At 43.4% G+C, this 16,784-nt stretch overlaps 1 protein-coding gene across 1 annotated transcript in view; it reads right to left on the bottom strand.

Annotated features, from left to right (window-relative positions):
- Positions 1-16,784, bottom strand: part of PGM2 (phosphoglucomutase 2) — a 45,691-nt gene that overhangs the window by 6,950 nt on the left and 21,957 nt on the right. Inside the window, exons 7-13 of the mRNA XM_088482971.1 lie at positions 10,066-10,255; positions 9,262-9,359; positions 4,923-5,103; positions 4,753-4,846; positions 2,761-2,890; positions 1,202-1,391; positions 275-408 (exon numbers count right to left, since the gene is read on the bottom strand). Of these exons, the coding sequence (XP_088339097.1) occupies positions 275-408; positions 1,202-1,391; positions 2,761-2,890; positions 4,753-4,846; positions 4,923-5,103; positions 9,262-9,359; positions 10,066-10,255 (1,017 nt within the window). The remainder of the gene's footprint in view (positions 1-274; positions 409-1,201; positions 1,392-2,760; positions 2,891-4,752; positions 4,847-4,922; positions 5,104-9,261; positions 9,360-10,065; positions 10,256-16,784) is intronic.

Here is a 16,784-nt window from a genome sequence, read left to right as displayed (position 1 = left end):
TTGTGTTATGCAGCTATGTGTATATAAACCATGTCCTTGTCCTGCATCGTTTTGTATGACGATTAACCGTTTTTCTTGTGTGCTCATTTATGTACTGTGTAAGGCGCTGCGGAACCTTTGTGGCACCACATAAGTAAAGGATAATAATATGCAGGACACTGCCTAGTCTATTCCTTCCATCCTATGTGTATGTAATACATTCATTAAAATGTGCTCGCCAAGAAATAAAAAAACAGATAGCATCCAGAATGAGGGCTGTACCCTCCTATCATACCTGTTTCCTGGTGCTGCGCACAGCTCGGCGTAGTATTTGATTTTGGGCTCGGTGCCGCTGGTTCTCAGGGTGGCCACTCCTCCATTGGCGAATGTGAAAGTGATCATCTGGCTGCTCTTACTGGTTGGGAGAATCTGTCGGCAAGACAAGAGAGTCGTGTGTGCGCTACGGTAGGAAGGCGAGCCGAAGAAGAATAGGATTACCATCATCACCTGCGTATCTATAATCGGTGCTGGGTGCGCCTCCTGTTTCCTGCGCTATATTGGTAAAGATGATGCAGCCGATCGGAAAGAATCTGGCACTGAGCCAAAGCCTTCCCTATCTTTTGCGCATATGTCCACTTCCAAAACTATCACACGGAACATGGTGCTACCGGCAACAGGTTGTGGTGGTGGGGGGCTGCACATATGCTCCCCTGACTACCATATAGTATATAAACTGGGTAAGGGACCAAGCAGTAAACAGATACCAGACCCTAGGAATTAGTACATAGAGGACTACTGTTGTGTACTGACACAGACATCTATTTTACCTCTTGATCTAATTACAAGCTGTAAAGGGAAAAGGATTATTATAGTCGGTAAGAACCCAAGTCGGCCATAATTGCTCGCGCATTGCCTGCACCGCCCCACATGTTGATATTGGGAAATCCGAATCTATGCCAACACCCTGCCCCATTATCTGTATGCTCATTTTCATAGCCCTAATCATTGCAAGCGCACATTTTCCCCAGTCCATCTGAAAATAGCGGCGATTACGCGTACGCACAACTCTGCATAGCCCACAATTCAATCGAAAAAGCCCTGGACACACTCTCGCTACACCCAGGCTAAAATGCAAACGCCCCACTACCACCTACCTACGCCCGTTCGGCCGCAAGTGAAGGTGCGACTGTGTAATGTAAGGACAGTGTGCTATGTAACTCACCGCTTTCTTGTCAGGCTGGTTGCTGTCGTACCCAGTGGTTAAGTCTCGTACTCCAGTAACCTTAAATCCACCGCACAGCTTGGGGTAGTCGGCGCCGCCGTCATAGTTTCGCAGGTTGTCAAACAGGTTTCTGATTGTAGTTGGATCGTAGCACAGGAAATAGGAATTTCTGCTAATGTGATAGCCGTACCTGTCAAGGAGTGCGAGAAATAAATATAGCGCAAGACTGTGAGAATAAACACAGGCGAAGGTACAATGGGAACCTCAACACAGAGCTTGAAGCCCGCTTGTACACTTGCTCCTGTGTAAATGCATATGGGTACTCCCATGACATACGTGCCTCCCTGATTCTGTGGGAGCACTGAGTAGTGAAAGATAATGTTTCAGGTCTGGGTAAGTAATTGGACAAAGAGGCTGCATCTCATCATTTCATCATCTGATCTGATACTTGTCTGCACATCAAGAGATGTACAGGTTTACAAGAACCTCCTGCAGAAGTCATCGTCCACCATGGTTATACATTGAAAAAGTTTTAAGGTTTAATAGTTACATAGTTTTGATTCTTCCTTCTGTGCCAGGTGCAGAAGATTCACTTACCGTGTTTCCCTATGGCCAAACATATCTGACCGTTACGGAAATCCAGCACCTTAAGCTGTGTACACACCATACAACCCAGTGATGATGAGATTAACGCTACATCGTGTGCGCTTTACACATTGTACAATCCGGTGTACAACGGCGCAATGTATCGTAACATGCTGCATGTAACAGCACCACATCGTTCATTGCACCTTTCCATCTCCTATGCAGCACAGCAGATGGTACGATGCCATGAATGACGGCTGGCAACAACAGATCAGGCGTACACAGTATTCGATATATCGATCCGCTTCGTAACGATTATTCGTACAAAGAGGAGTCATAACATTATAGTTTTATGTTTTTATTTAAACTGGCCGCTTCATTTGTTTTACATTTTACCCCAGAGACACATATTTAGGTTCTGATTCAGAGTTTGGAATTTAAAAAAAAATAAATAAAAAAATAAAAAAGGAGCAAATTTGCACTTTGACATAATTATGTTGTATTGCAGCAGTTTTAATTAGTGGGCTACATGCAAAATCATTCAGTATTTCCCCTGCATGCAAAAACAATAAAAGTATTTGCACCCCTTGCATTGCAACATGGGTTTCCAGGTGCAAAATTGCTCCTACTGTACCTTAGAATCAGCCCCTTAGTGAGAATTACATTTTTTGTCCACAACTTTTGCACGTTATATAGTTTCTCCTAACTATTCCATAAGTATTGTTGCCAATACAGATAGTTATATTGTTTTGCATTAAAGTTCTAATTGTTCTGCTTGTATATTGTCGGGTAATTAGCCGAACATTAAATCTAAGCAGATCGTCCCAAAAAATATAAAAATGCCTAAATCTCTGAGTTATCATCGTTATGTTAGTGGATGCTATTAAGATGCATAGAAATATTATTATACTACTTCATCGTACTTTCCTTTAAATGTTATATTAGTGTATTAGATTTACCCAAAGAGCGCTTACTTGTTAAAGATGACGCCCAGCTGCTGGGACAGGGTGAGGCTCTTGGTTGCTAGGTAACTGGCCATTTCTGCAGCCATGACGGCGGCACTTACTCCATCTTTATCCAAGACAAAAGGGCAGCACATGTAGCCTGCAACGGGAATCACACAGCTCACTCATGGGGTAGCAGTCACAGACTAGAGAAGCTCAAAGCACTGCCTGGCAATGTAATCAACACATGAACCCCAGTACTATATAGATAAATCCCACATACTGACGGAAAATGAAGGGAGCACTAATACACCTGACCTTTCTTTGTTAGAACAGTTACCATTTGTTACGTCACTGTAAATGCTGCGTAAGGGAGATTTACTCTCTCCCCACTACAGTACAATGCATAATCACAGGCTTTTCCACAGTATAGATTTGGTTACTGTGTTCATCATACCGCCAGCCTCAAACGGTGGCTTCTGCCAAGTGTCCTAATAAACGGTTAGAAAGTGAAAGCAAACATCTGATTGGCTGCTGTGGGATAAAATCAGCTTTTTTTTTTTGCATGGTTTATCCACAACTGAGGGTCTGCTTACGCAGTCTAGTTGCCGATGGCAATTACACAAAGCGATGGACAAGGCATGGTGTTAAGCAGACTGTGTCATCTAACAATCCATCCAGTGGTGACATTTCTGCTCTTGATTTCTAAAACCTCAGAAAACAGACATATGAACCATTCAGGGGGAGTTTTAAGAGAGGAGGGGGCCCGTGTGCAGCCTCCGTTTGGGCCCCCTCCTCTCTGGGAAAATAGCGCACGCAGATAGAAAGGGGGGCCCTAGACTGCACACCCTGAATATATATATATAATGGGAGGTGCTACCTGTGGAGACTCTTTTTGCAAACACAAGAAAAGAATTTACAAGTGCACAACTCCAACATTACTAATTATATATAATAAATTATGCAATAGAATTTTGCAATACATAGAGGTTTTAGCATAATCATGGCCATGGTTATGGGCCTACCCATCACGCCCAGGTAACCTCTGAGGGTAGGTCCCCAACCTACTGAGGTTGAAATCCTGAGCACAGGACACCCCCAAACAGGCCCAGCTGCGCCACCCCAGGGCATCACTATAATGAGAGAAGGTAAAGTGTAAGAAATAGTAAGATAGATAAGAGCGCACGCGCCTACTTTCCCGGGAACATCTTTTCTGCAGATCACTGTGAAAATGTCCGCCGCCATTTTCCCAGTAAGTGTTTGCTGCTCTGCAGCGCCATAGCAAACGCAAGGGGGGTTTCCGGTTGCCTGGAAACCCCCCTCCCAAGCCCATAGCATGAGGACCACAATATAAATAGCATAATAGTTGTATGTTTTTAGAATCCCCTCAGTATCACAAATGAAGTAATTATCAGCATCTGTTGATCTTTTAAAATGTGCCAGTAATGAATATACTTATGCACCAACTACGAAATCTGGAAAACATGCACTGTTAGGGGTGCACTGATATAGATCATCTACTGTATAGGGTCAATTATTAATACTGTATAATAATACACTATCCAGCACATAAGGAGACCAATCTGTACATCTATGTCCAGCTATAGAGCACGGTTCTTTTTCTGCCCCTCCCCCCTCCATTTGGAATCAAGCATTTAGAAACTCCTCCCTAGAAAGCCTGCGTTTGCCTCTGAGCGCCGATCCGGCACTGTGGAGCAACGCTTCGGGAATCGGCAGAGAGGTAAGTATAATTACCTATGGGTGCAGGCTGTGCGGTGTGGGCCCCCCTGGACCCAGGGGCCCGTGTGCAACCTTGCACCCATTATAAAGACGCCTATGGAACCATTGAGCTGTGGCAGTTACATTATATGCAAATGATGGATCGCTGCAATTTTCACCTGCTCGAACAACCACCACTACACAGATTGGAATACATTCTGGCTAAGTAAGCTCCCTTATAATACCTCCGGTGTTTAACATCATATTTATGCAGAGTTTATCACATTGTATTGAGCCTCTCACCTATTGCTTCCTCAAACGCAAACAGCACTGCTTTCCCTTGGTCAATGAGTTCCTTTGCTCTATTTCCCATCCATTTAAATCCAGTCAGCGTTTCCTACATTGATAAAATGAACATAGATATTGCTGATGTATACCCAGGACAGGCAGAGAGACACACGTGTATAGCGTACCTCGAAGTGGAAACCTTCCTGTACAGCGATGGCTCGCAGGATCTTGGAGGAGACCGTGCTGGCCAGCATGTAGACATTCTTCACTGCACCTGGCTCTGGGTTCTGCTCCTTCCAGCAGGTAAAGATCCACCAGCCTAGAAGTGCACCAAGCTCGTTGCCGGAGAACACTTTCCACTCACCGCTGAATGATCAATGTAATAAGCAGAAGTCAGCCAAGGATGGGTGAGATTGCTGAATGCTACTTATTATTATCCTTTATTTATATGGCGCCACAAACGTTCCGCAGCACCTTACATAATACATAAACAAATAAATTAAGAAACCAGTGACTTAAGAGTACAATACAGGATAAGGATATGGTTTATGTACATTGCTGCATTAGCGATTAGAACACTCAAAATAAGTAACAGGGAGTCCGCAACTAAGTGTTAGGTCCCCTTGTGGGGAGTAAGAGGTAGATGAAAGTATAAGTAAGGAGAAGCACACGAGGAAGTAGGCCCCTGCTCATGAGATCTTACATTCTAAAGGGGAGGGGTCAGACAAACAGGCGTGACACAGATGGGGTAGACGGAGGAAGGAGCATGTAGTAGCGGCAGGATGAGAGCTGGAAGGCCTACATGAAGTAGTGGGTCTTGAGAGCCCGTTTGAAGATTTGTGGAGAGTCTGATGGGGAGAGGTAGAGTGTTCCAACGGTAGGAAGCAGCACGGGCAATATCTTGGGAGGCGAGAGTGGGAGGAAGTAATCAGTTGGCAGGATAGACTGCATGCATTTGTTGAGCGAAGTGGGCGGACGGGAGTGTGAAGGGAGATGAGGTCAGAGATGTACTGTAAATGGGAGAGGAGTGGGTGAGGGCTTTCTAAGCGAGGACCTTGCATTGGGTTCTGAAGGGGAGCCAGTGTATAGCTTGAAAGAGAGGGGAGGCAGATGTAGAACGTTTGGAGAGGAAGATGAGCTGAGCAGCAGCTTTGATGACAGATTGAAGTGGAGAGAGGTGGAATCAGAGAGGCCATATAGGCAGAGGTTACAGTAGTCCAATCTGGAGATGATCAATGAGTGGATGAGGGTTTTAGTAGCATCTAGGGTGAGAAAGGGTCAGATCCTGGACATATTTTTTATATGGAAACGGCAGGCTTGAGAGAGGTGCTGAATGGAGATTGAAGGATAATGTGGTTTGAAGGAGAGGGAGGAGTCCAGGATAACTCCAAGACTGTGCACTTTGGGGCTAGAGGTGATAGTTGTGCCATCAATTAATACTACAATTGTGGGAAGTGAGGATATGGTGGAGGGCGGGAAGATGATCAGATCAGTCTTAAGGTGCATATCCACGACACAAGGGTGGAATGACTGTACGATGATTACATTGTAATCGTGCAATCGTTCATCATCCTGTACAGTGGATAATGTGCCCACACTGAACGATATGTTGTTCAGTGCAGGTACCCTCCCTCATCCCCGAACATGCACAACCTGTCGATATCGACAGGTTGGCCTGCATGTTCAGGCGTTGGCAAATGCCGACCAGCGGGAACGTGCATCGCTGGTCATTGCCGGCATATTACTGCACGCTTAATGAGCGATTACGATGCCGTAATCGTTCAATCGCCAAATTTTTCTCGTCTAGTGGATGCACGCCTTTAGACATGTTAAGTTTAAGAAAGCCCTGGGACATCCAGGAAGAGATAGCAGAGAGACAGTTGGAGATACAGGGGAGGAAAGGTAGATCTAAATATCATCAGCATAGAGATGATATTGGAGGTCAAAAGAGCCGATGCGTTCACCCAAAGAGGACGTATAGAGGGAGAAAAGGAGACGTCTAAGAACAGAACCTTGTGGAACACCTACTGTTAGTTCAAGGGAGGGGAAGAGGAGTCATGAGAGGAGACAGAGAAGGATCAGTCAGAGAGGTAGGAGGTCAGCCAGGAGAGGGAAGTGTCACGTAGACCAAAGGAGTGAAGGATTTGCAGGAGGAGAGTGTCAAAAAGCAGCAGAGAGGCCAAGGAGAATGAGCAGAGAGTAGTAGCCCTACTACTAGTAGTGACCCTAATTTGAATACTACTACATTTACTAACATAAATTAAGTGGATAATATTTACGATCTTCAAAAATGACACACTTAGAGCATACAATATTCATTCACAATAGCTAGCGCACACCTATGGGCATATCCAATTGCGGACAAGTTTTTCCCACAGACGCAAGGCTTTTCCTATTTAACTGCCTACAGGAATTACCGCAGCTATTTTCTCGCAGAACCAGAGTAGGTCTAAAAAAAGATAAAATCCCAATTTTAAGCTAAAAATGTCGGCAACCACTTCAGAACCTCTAGGACAACCCCTAATAACTAATTTGGCAATTGAAAGTTTTCAATTAGCCTAAGTGGTCCAATAATTACATGTCAGTATTGGTTGTTAAAACAAATAATAGCATCAAATTACCCCATATTAGTTTTTGAACTTCAAATTTAATGAAACCATTTATTTATACGAAAAATAAATGAATTTTTTTTTTTTTATGTTTTTGGCATAAAATTACCCCACCAAAAAAAAAAAAAAAAAAATAATAATAATAATAATAATAATAAAAAAAAAATATATATATATCACCTTTTCATTCTTCATTTTATTAGTTTGAAATAAAATAAATATATATATTAGTTTACGTTAAAAAAATTAAAAAAAATAATGCACAAATTAGCCATTTAATAATAATAAAAAATAAAAAAAACAATATATTTTTTTTGGGGACAGTAATAACCATTATTATGGTTACCCAATTATTTTTTTTTTTTTTTAGGGTACAGGCTGTTCCTTGGTTATGGAAGTGCCTGTGTCAATTTTTGCAGAGTAAACCTTGTAGCCAATTGAATATGCTCATAAGTACTTACTACCTACCTTATGGCACATGTATAGTGAAAGAGAAATCACTTCTCTATCTGCAACGGCTTGTTAATCACAGGGTCGATACATTACTAGTGGCTGCCTCTTCCATGCATGTTGCTCCTGGTTAATTAGGAATACACAGAGTGCAACTGTGTTGTGCGTTTTTCTACATGGACTGATTGATGGATTGTGCCAGGTTGAGGAGGAGATTTATCAGACTTTCCAAAAAGGACAAATGGATGCGAAGCCCATAAAAAATCCTATTAGATTCTAGCTATCATTTATCTAATAGATTCTACAACGTATAGTAATAGCTACAGTAAAAGGAGGACAAGTGGGAGAGGGAGAGATATCCATCTATATATAAAATCAAATGTCCTGACTGACTCATCAATGCCCAGCCCAAACCCCTGGATCTAGAAACATGAAAAGAGGGGAGTATATTCCTTTCATGACGTAGATGCCCACTAAGAAGGTTTTTTTTTCAAATTTCGACTGCTAAGGGGATGAAAAGGGCTAAAATGTCCTGCCTGACTGTAGCACAGTTCAGAATTCAAACACCAGCTGTCATCCCAAGTGTTTTTTTTGTTTTTTTTTCTAGGTATGAATTATATTATTTGGAGAGCACCCTTGGCCTTAGAATGATGACATGGACTGTATATTTTAGATCAAGTTGTGTGTATTTTGACCCATGCATTACTAGAGGAATGTATGGTTACATCAGAAGATCAGTGCAGAGTGTTTTACAATGGCATAGAGAAGAGGTTCCCAATCTTTTTTGAATCACGGTGCCCTAGAGTATCAGCATTGTTTTCAGTCAAAAGTTTGTGATCTAGAGTTTTTTGAAACTGCGGTAAAGTAGTAATGTGAAGAAATTGTGCTGACCTGTCATCCTTAGGTTCAGTTATGTAGTGGTGGACAAGGTTTGCGCTTCTGTTTGTCCACATATTTACATTACATCAACCATAAATACTTTGATTTGGTGCTGGACCACCTGAGGCACCCCCTGCAAGTGTCCCAAGGCACCCCAGGGTGCCGCGGCACACAGTTTGGAACCACTGGCATAGAGGATTATATTTACAGTGCAATTATGGCACTGGCAAGTCCACTTATTTGCACTCCAGTACAGCACATAATAATATACAGTATGTACCAACTCAAAATATTAATCTTTACAGCAGGAAGCCATGTGCCCAGTTCTAACCTCTGTCTTCCCTGCCTGCAGATCAGGAGCATGGTATGAAGCTGTCTCCTTATTCTGCAAAAAGGAGAATAGCTATTCCCTGTCTCATATAAACTGCAATGAAAGTTAATCCGTGAGAGAGGAGGCCGATTTATGTGGATAATCGCACAGACTCACTTGGGCTCTGCATCACATGTAATATCACCGCGCGCGCACGCACACACACACACACACACACACACACACACACACACACACACGTACGTATAAACTCACCTTTCCTGTTTTTCTGCCACAGCAAGCCGATCAGCATCTGGGTCGTTTGCCAATATAATCCTAGCTCCTTCTTTGTCAGCCAATGCAAAAGATAATTTCTGAAAAGAAGGAAACATACAATTAATCATTTTCCATCAACTTCAGATAAAGGGCCATGTGCCAAAGGGCATCTTGCCAGCATCCAAAATGCAATACACATATGCAAGGCAGGACGAGAATGTGTCGCCATTTACCATGTAGCTGGATGAGGTTTATATTAGCCATTCTAGGCACACTATAACTTCCTCCATTGCATATAAATAATATAGACAGAGGAAAAAATGCTTCTCCAATAGCTCCATCCATGATCAGCTGAATAAAGACCATTATTTACCAATAAGCTCCTGTATCAGTAACAAAGGTAGCCTTTTTAAACATGACATCTCTATTTGACGCTTAGTTGTACTTTAATAAAACGTATTTATTATGGCACGCAGAAAAGTTCTTGTTGCGCATGTAGGTCACAATTTTGCGCAGGTGTGAAACTCTGCAAAAACAAATCTTTTACTTTCCATTCCACATTATATTTGTAATTTTGTATTTTGCAGACTATCCACTAGAATTCGCTTATCTGCTGGACTAATAGAAGTATTCTTCATACTGAGCAGGAAAACATTGCCCCCCCCCCCCCACCTGCAAGTAGTTGTACGGTCAGTAACTTGTTTCATTAGGAGTGTTATTGAATAAAAACATATCATCAAGAAAAATTCCAATATAGAACATTTTAAAAGAAATATGAAGAAACATATAAATGAATGTTCATACCAAGACTCCTTTACCCTCTTCAGGGTTGGGGTATTTCACGGTAGGAAATTCTGGGTCTGGGTCTTTTTGTTCTGGAACAGCGAGCGGGGGTCCGAAGCTGAAAGCCTGGAATGCAGACTGCACAAACTCATGGCCTACACCATGCACAGATGTGTGGACAAATTTTAACTTGGACTTCTTGTTAGTATCTCTGAAAAAGAGCAAATCGCAGTTTAAACCATAAATAAATGACAAGATCTAAACAATAATTGCCACAATGCTTGTAATTGTATAAGGAAGTGTATTATTAATTAACGTTTCTGCTTTTAGGGTGAATGTAAGTCAGGTACACACTGAACAGATATATCTGCAGATGATGGTTGTTCATAGACCCCCCCCCTCCCCGCGGCCTCTGCAGAAAGTGTACGGGCAGTTGGCAAACCGACCGTACACACAGCACGGTGCCCCAATATTCCTGCAGATATGTTGGGCATCGGCTGTGCAGCAGAGCCGACGCGATAGGTCTGTGAACGACGTGGTTCACAGACCTTTCGCTGCTACACACTGGCCAATGGGCACCCAATATATTGACTGAGCAATATATCTATAAATATATATAAAACTGGCCTTCCTTTGAGCTAGTTGAGTATTTGGAGCATCAGATTTGTGGGTTCGATTTTATACACTCCAAATGGCCAGAAAAAGAGAACTTTCATGTGAAACTCGACAGTCTATTCTTGTTCTTAGAAATGAAAGCTATTCCATGCGAGAAATTGCCAAGAAACTGAACATTTCCTACAACGGTGTGTACTACTCCCTTCAGAGAACAGCCCAAACAGGCTGTAACCAGAGTAGAAAGAGAAGTGGGAGGCCCCGGTGCACAACTGTGCAAGAAGACAAGTACATTAGAGTCTCTAGTTTGAGAAATGGACATCTCACAAGTCCTGAACTGACAGCTTCATTAAATGGTACCCGCAAAACGCCAGTGTCAACATCTACAGTGAAGAGTCGACTCTGGGATGCTGGCCTTCTTGGTAGAGTGGCAAAGAAAAAGCCATATCTGAGAATGGCCAATAAAAGGAAAATATTAAAATGGGCAAAAGAACACAGACATTGGACAGAGGAAAATTGGAAAAAAGTGTTATGGACAGACGAATCAAAGTTTGAAGTGTTTGGATCACACAGAAGAACATTTGTGAGACGCAGAACAAGTGAAAAGATGCTGGAAGAGTGCCTGACGCCATCTGTCAAGCATGGTGGAGGTAATGTGATGGTCTGGGGCTGCGTTGGTGCTGGTAAAGTGGGAGATTTGTACAAGGTAAAAGGGATTTTGAATAAGGAAGGCTATCACTCCATTTAGCAATGCCATGCCATACTCTGTGGACAGCGCTTGATTGGAGCCAATGTCCACCTCCAACAGGACAATGACCCAAAGAACACCTCCAAATTCTGCAAGAACTATTTAGGGAAGAAACAGGCAGCTGGTATTCTGTCTGTAATGGAGTGGCCAGCGCAGTCACCAGGTCTCAACCCCATTGGGCTGTTGTGGGAGCAGCTTGACCGTATGGTAAGCAAGAAGTGCCCATCAAGCCAATGCAACTTGTGGGAGCTGCTTCAGGAAGCGTGGGGTGAAATTTCTTCAGATTACCTCAACAAATCAACAGCTAGAATGCCAAAGGCCTGCAATGCTGTAATTGCTGCAAAAGGAGCATTCTTTGACGAAAGCAAACTTTGAAGGACAAAATTATTATTTCAAATAAAAATCATTATTTCTAACCTTGCCAATATATTGACTATATGTTCTATTCATTTTGCAACTCATTTGATAAATAAAAGTCAGTTTTCATGTAAAACACGAAATTGTCTGGGTGACCCCAAACTTTTGAATGGTAGTGTACGTGACAAAACATGGATGAGTGCTCCTGCTATACTAACTAGTGTTACATGACAAAACATGGATGGGTACTCCTGCTATACTAACTAGTGTTACATGACAAAACATGGATGAGTGCTCCTGCTATACTGACTAGTGTTACATGACATAACATGGATGGGTGCCCCTGCTATACTAACTAGTGTTACATGACAAAACATGGATGAGTACTCCTGCTATACTAACTAGTGTTACATGACAAAACATGGATGAGTACTCCTGCTATACTGACTAGTGTTAGGTGACAAAACATGGATGAGTGCTCCGGCTATACTGACTAGTGTTACATGACAAAACATGGATGAGTGCTCCTGCCATACTAACTAGTGTTACATGACAAAACATGGATGAGTACTCCTGCTATACTAACTAGTGTTACATGACAAAACATGGATGAGTACTCCTGCTATACTGACTAGTGTTAGGTGACAAAACATGGATGAGTGCTCCGGCTATACTGACTAGTGTTACATGACAAAACATGGATGAGTGCTCCTGCCATACTAACTAGTGTTACATGACAAAACATGGATGGGTACTCCTGCTATACTGACTAGTGTTACATGACAAAACATGGATGGGTACTCCTGCCATACTAACTAGTGTTACATGACAAAACATGGATGGGTACTCCTGCTATACTGACTAGTGTTACATGACAAAACATGGATGAGTACTCCTGCTATACTAACTAGTGTTACATGACAAAACATGGATGAGTACTCCTGCTATACTAACTAGTGTTACATGACAAAACATGGATGGGTACTCCTGCTATACTAACTAGTGTTACATGACAAAACATGGATGAGTACTCCTGCTATACTGACTAGTGTTAGGTGACAAAACATGGATGAGTGCTCCGGCTATACTGACTAGTGTTACATGACAAAACATGGATGAGTGCTCCTGCCATACTAACTAGTGTTACATGACAAAACATGGATGGGTACTCCTGCTATACTGACTAGTGTTAGGTGACAAAACATGGATGAGTACTCCTGCTATACTGACTAGTGTTACATGACAAAACATGGATGAGTGCTCCTGCTATACTGACTAGTGTTAGTATAGCAGGAGCACTCATCCATGTTTTGTCATGTAACACTAGTTAGTATAGCAGGAGCACCCATCCATATTATGTCACCTAACACTAGTCAGTATAGCAGGAGCACTCATCCATGTTTTGTCACGTAACACTAGTTAGTATAGCAGGAGCACTCATCCATGTTTTGTCACCTAACACTAGTTAGTATAGCAGGAGCACTCATCCATGTTTTGTCATGTAACACTAGTTAGTATAGCAGGAGCACTCATCCATGTTTTGTCACCTAACACTAGTTAGTATAGCAGGAGCACTCATCCATGTTTTGTCATGTAACACTAGTTAGTATAGCCGGAGCACTCATCCATGTTTTGTCATGTAACACTAGTTAGTATAGCAGGAGCACTCATCCATGTTTTGTCATGTAACACTAGTTAGTATAGCAGGAGCACTCATCCATGTTTTGTCACGTAACACTAGTTAGTATAGCAGGAGCACTCATCCATGTTTTGTCACCTAACACTAGTTAGTATAGCAGGAGCACTCATCCATGTTTTGTCATGTAACACTAGTTAGTATAGCAGGAGCACTCATCCATGTTTTGTCACCTAACTAGTGTTACATGACAAAACATGGATGAGTGCTCCTGCTATACTAACTAGTGTTAGGTGACAAAACATGGATGAGTGCTCCTGCTATACTAACTAGTGTTAGGTGACAAAACATGGATGAGTGCTCCGGCTATACTAACTAGTGTTACGTGACAAAACATGGATGAGTGCTCCGGCTATACTAACTAGTATTAGGTGACAAAACATGGATGAGTGCTCCTGCTATACTAACTAGTGTTACATGACAAAACATGGATGAGTGCTCCTGCTATACTAACTAGTGTTACATGACAAAACATGGATGAGTGCTCCGGCTATACTAACTAGTGTTACGTGACAAAACATGGATGAGTGCTCCTGCTATACTAACTAGTGTTACGTGACAAAACATGGATGAGTGCTCCTGCTATACTAACTAGTGTTACGAGACAAAACATGGATGAGTGCTCCTGCTATACTAACTAGTGTTACATAACAAAACATGGATGAGTGCTCCGGCTATACTAACTAGTGTTAGGTGAGAAAACATGGATGAGTGCTCTTGCTATACTGACTAGTGTTACGTGACAAAACATGGATGAGTGCTCCGGATATACTAACTAGTATTAGGTGACAAAACATGGATGAGTGCTCCGGCTATACTAACTAGTGTTACATGACAAAACATGGATGAGTGCTCCTGCTATACTAACTAGTGTTAGGTGACAAAACATGGATGAGTGCTCCTGCTATACTAACTAGTGTTAGGTGACAAAACATGGATGAGTGCTCCTGCTATACTAACTAGTGTTAGGTGACAAAACATGGATGAGTGCTCCTGCTATACTAACTAGTGTTAGGTGACAAAACATGGATGAGTACTCCTGCTATACTAACTAGTGTTACATGACAAAACATGGATGAGTGCTCCGGCTATACTAACTAGTGTTAGGTGACAAAAACAAGAGATATGGTAAGAACTTACCTTTGTTATCTCTGTTTCTACGAAGTCCATAGGGTCCACAGGGTTGACCTTGGGGTATAGGTTGGGAACCAAATCCGGGCACCACGCAATTAAAGCTTTTAGCTCCCAGGATGCACTGGGTCCACTCTCCCTATAACCCCACCCCCAAGCCAGAGGCACCTCAGTTTGTAAGTAGCCAAAGGCCGGAGGAGGAGAGAAAAAGAGAGAGAAAACTGGAACACTCAATAACCATACTCACCGAAATGGGAGACGGAAAACCGGTGACCAGCCACACAGCCCATATGAAGCCAGGTGCGTCAGGGCGGGCGCCCTGTGGACCCTATGGACTTCGTAGAAACAGAGATAACAAAGGTAAGTTCTTACCATATCTCTTGTTTTCTACTTCAGGGTCCATAGGGGGTCCACAGGGTTGACCTTGGGGATGTCCCAAAGCAGTTCAACCAAGGGTGGGGACGCTCCTGTGCTGAGAGGAGAATCCGTCGCCAAAAAGGAAGCATCCTGAGAGGCAAAGGAAACCAATGCCTAGAACCTTAAAAAGGTGTGGACAGAAGACCACGTGGCCACCTAGTAAGGCAAAACAGCCGAGGCGCCACAGCGAGCCGCACACGAGGGTCACATGGCCCGAGAAAAAACAAGCATCAACAACAGGAAGGCCTACCCATGGGTAGGCCCCTGAGGAAGACCTACGAGGCCATCCAAGCCAACATTTGGTTATAGGCCGGCCATCCTTTCCTGTGAAAACCAGAAATCTCAGACCACCAATAAGGAGTCCGATTTCCGTAAGGAACCTGAACGGATCACATAAATCCAAAGAGGCCAGACCACAGTCAATGAGGCCACACCAGCCGAGAGGACTGGGGACAGAATGGCCGTACCATAAGTTATAGAATAATATGGAACCTGAAAACCACTAAGAAGAAACACAGGGCGAGAGCAACTCCCACCCTGACATGATGCCCTCCAGAAGAGGGAGCCACATGAGAACGCTCCCAATTCAGACACTCTCCTGGTTGATATAAACACCCTGAGAGAAAGAGAGAGCCTAAGCAATAGACCATGTAATGGCTATCACAACCAGCGGTTCCATTGACTGTCCCCGGAGGTAACGAAGAACCACTACTTACTCCCAAGGAGTCCCTAGGGAGGACAAATGGAGGCATAATCAAGAAAACACTCCAAAGGATGAACTGGATACCAGAGTGAAGCAATTCCATATCTTAACCATACTGACAGTGTAGAGATCCGCACTGTCAGGAAGACCAGGCCAAGTGTGAAACCCAAGCCAGCCGGAAGGAATGCCAGAATATCTGGAAATCCTGGACACCGGAGGATTGTATCGACAGGTACAATACCATAAGATTTATGGCTGCCACAGTTTGTGGTAGGTCCCAGCAAAAGCTGATCCATGTGCTCTAATCATTCCAACGATGACAAAGCCAGGGAAGCCGTAAGACCACTGTAAGGACACAGTCAAAGACAAACGACCCAGGTCCAAGGCAAAACCAAGGACCCTGAGACAACAGGTCCGGGCAGTGAAGCATCAGGGATGGAGTATCGATGTAGAGACTCCGAAGATCCAAGTACCCCTGACATCTGGGGCAATCAGGAGCCACCAGCAGGAAAGCATCTCCGTCTCGATTGAAAACACTTCCAAAGACCTCGAGGAAGAAGGGAGACCGGAGAACACAGGTACACAAAGTGGAAGGACCACTTCACCGACAAAGAGTCGCTGAAGTTTGCTTCAGAATCCCCAGAGCTGAACTGTAACACCATAGTGTGATAAAGTCAGAAGGCCATGAGGGTCACCTCAGGGGGGCCCCCCCTGCTCACCAGGAGATGAAACCTCTCTTGGGGAAGAGACTAGTCCCCGGGATGCACGTCGTGACGGCTGAGGACTCCCGCTTCCCAATGGAGAGCTCCTGAAATGAACGCTGCCGAGATGGTCGGGAGGAGACCCTCGGACTATGTCCGAATATGTGACATACCTGTCATTGCCACCCAACGAACAGTGTTGCTAAAAAGGAAGCCACTGTCCTGACCCTGTCGGACTGAACCTTTTCAGGTTCACCGGGAAACAAGAGTTATGCCAGAGTAAGTTAATTGACAGGGTGGAATCGACAGACGTCCAACTGCACTGAAAAGGATTCGATCCAGACACTGTCCCTAGCAAAGAAAACCCTGGACGAG

This window comes from Taudactylus pleione, unplaced genomic scaffold (genome assembly GCF_031769625.1).
Source record: "Taudactylus pleione unplaced genomic scaffold, aTauple2 ptg000302l, whole genome shotgun sequence".
Taxonomy (NCBI): Eukaryota; Metazoa; Chordata; class Amphibia; order Anura; family Myobatrachidae; genus Taudactylus; species Taudactylus pleione.
This window is presented reverse-complemented; position numbering and strand designations above follow the sequence as displayed.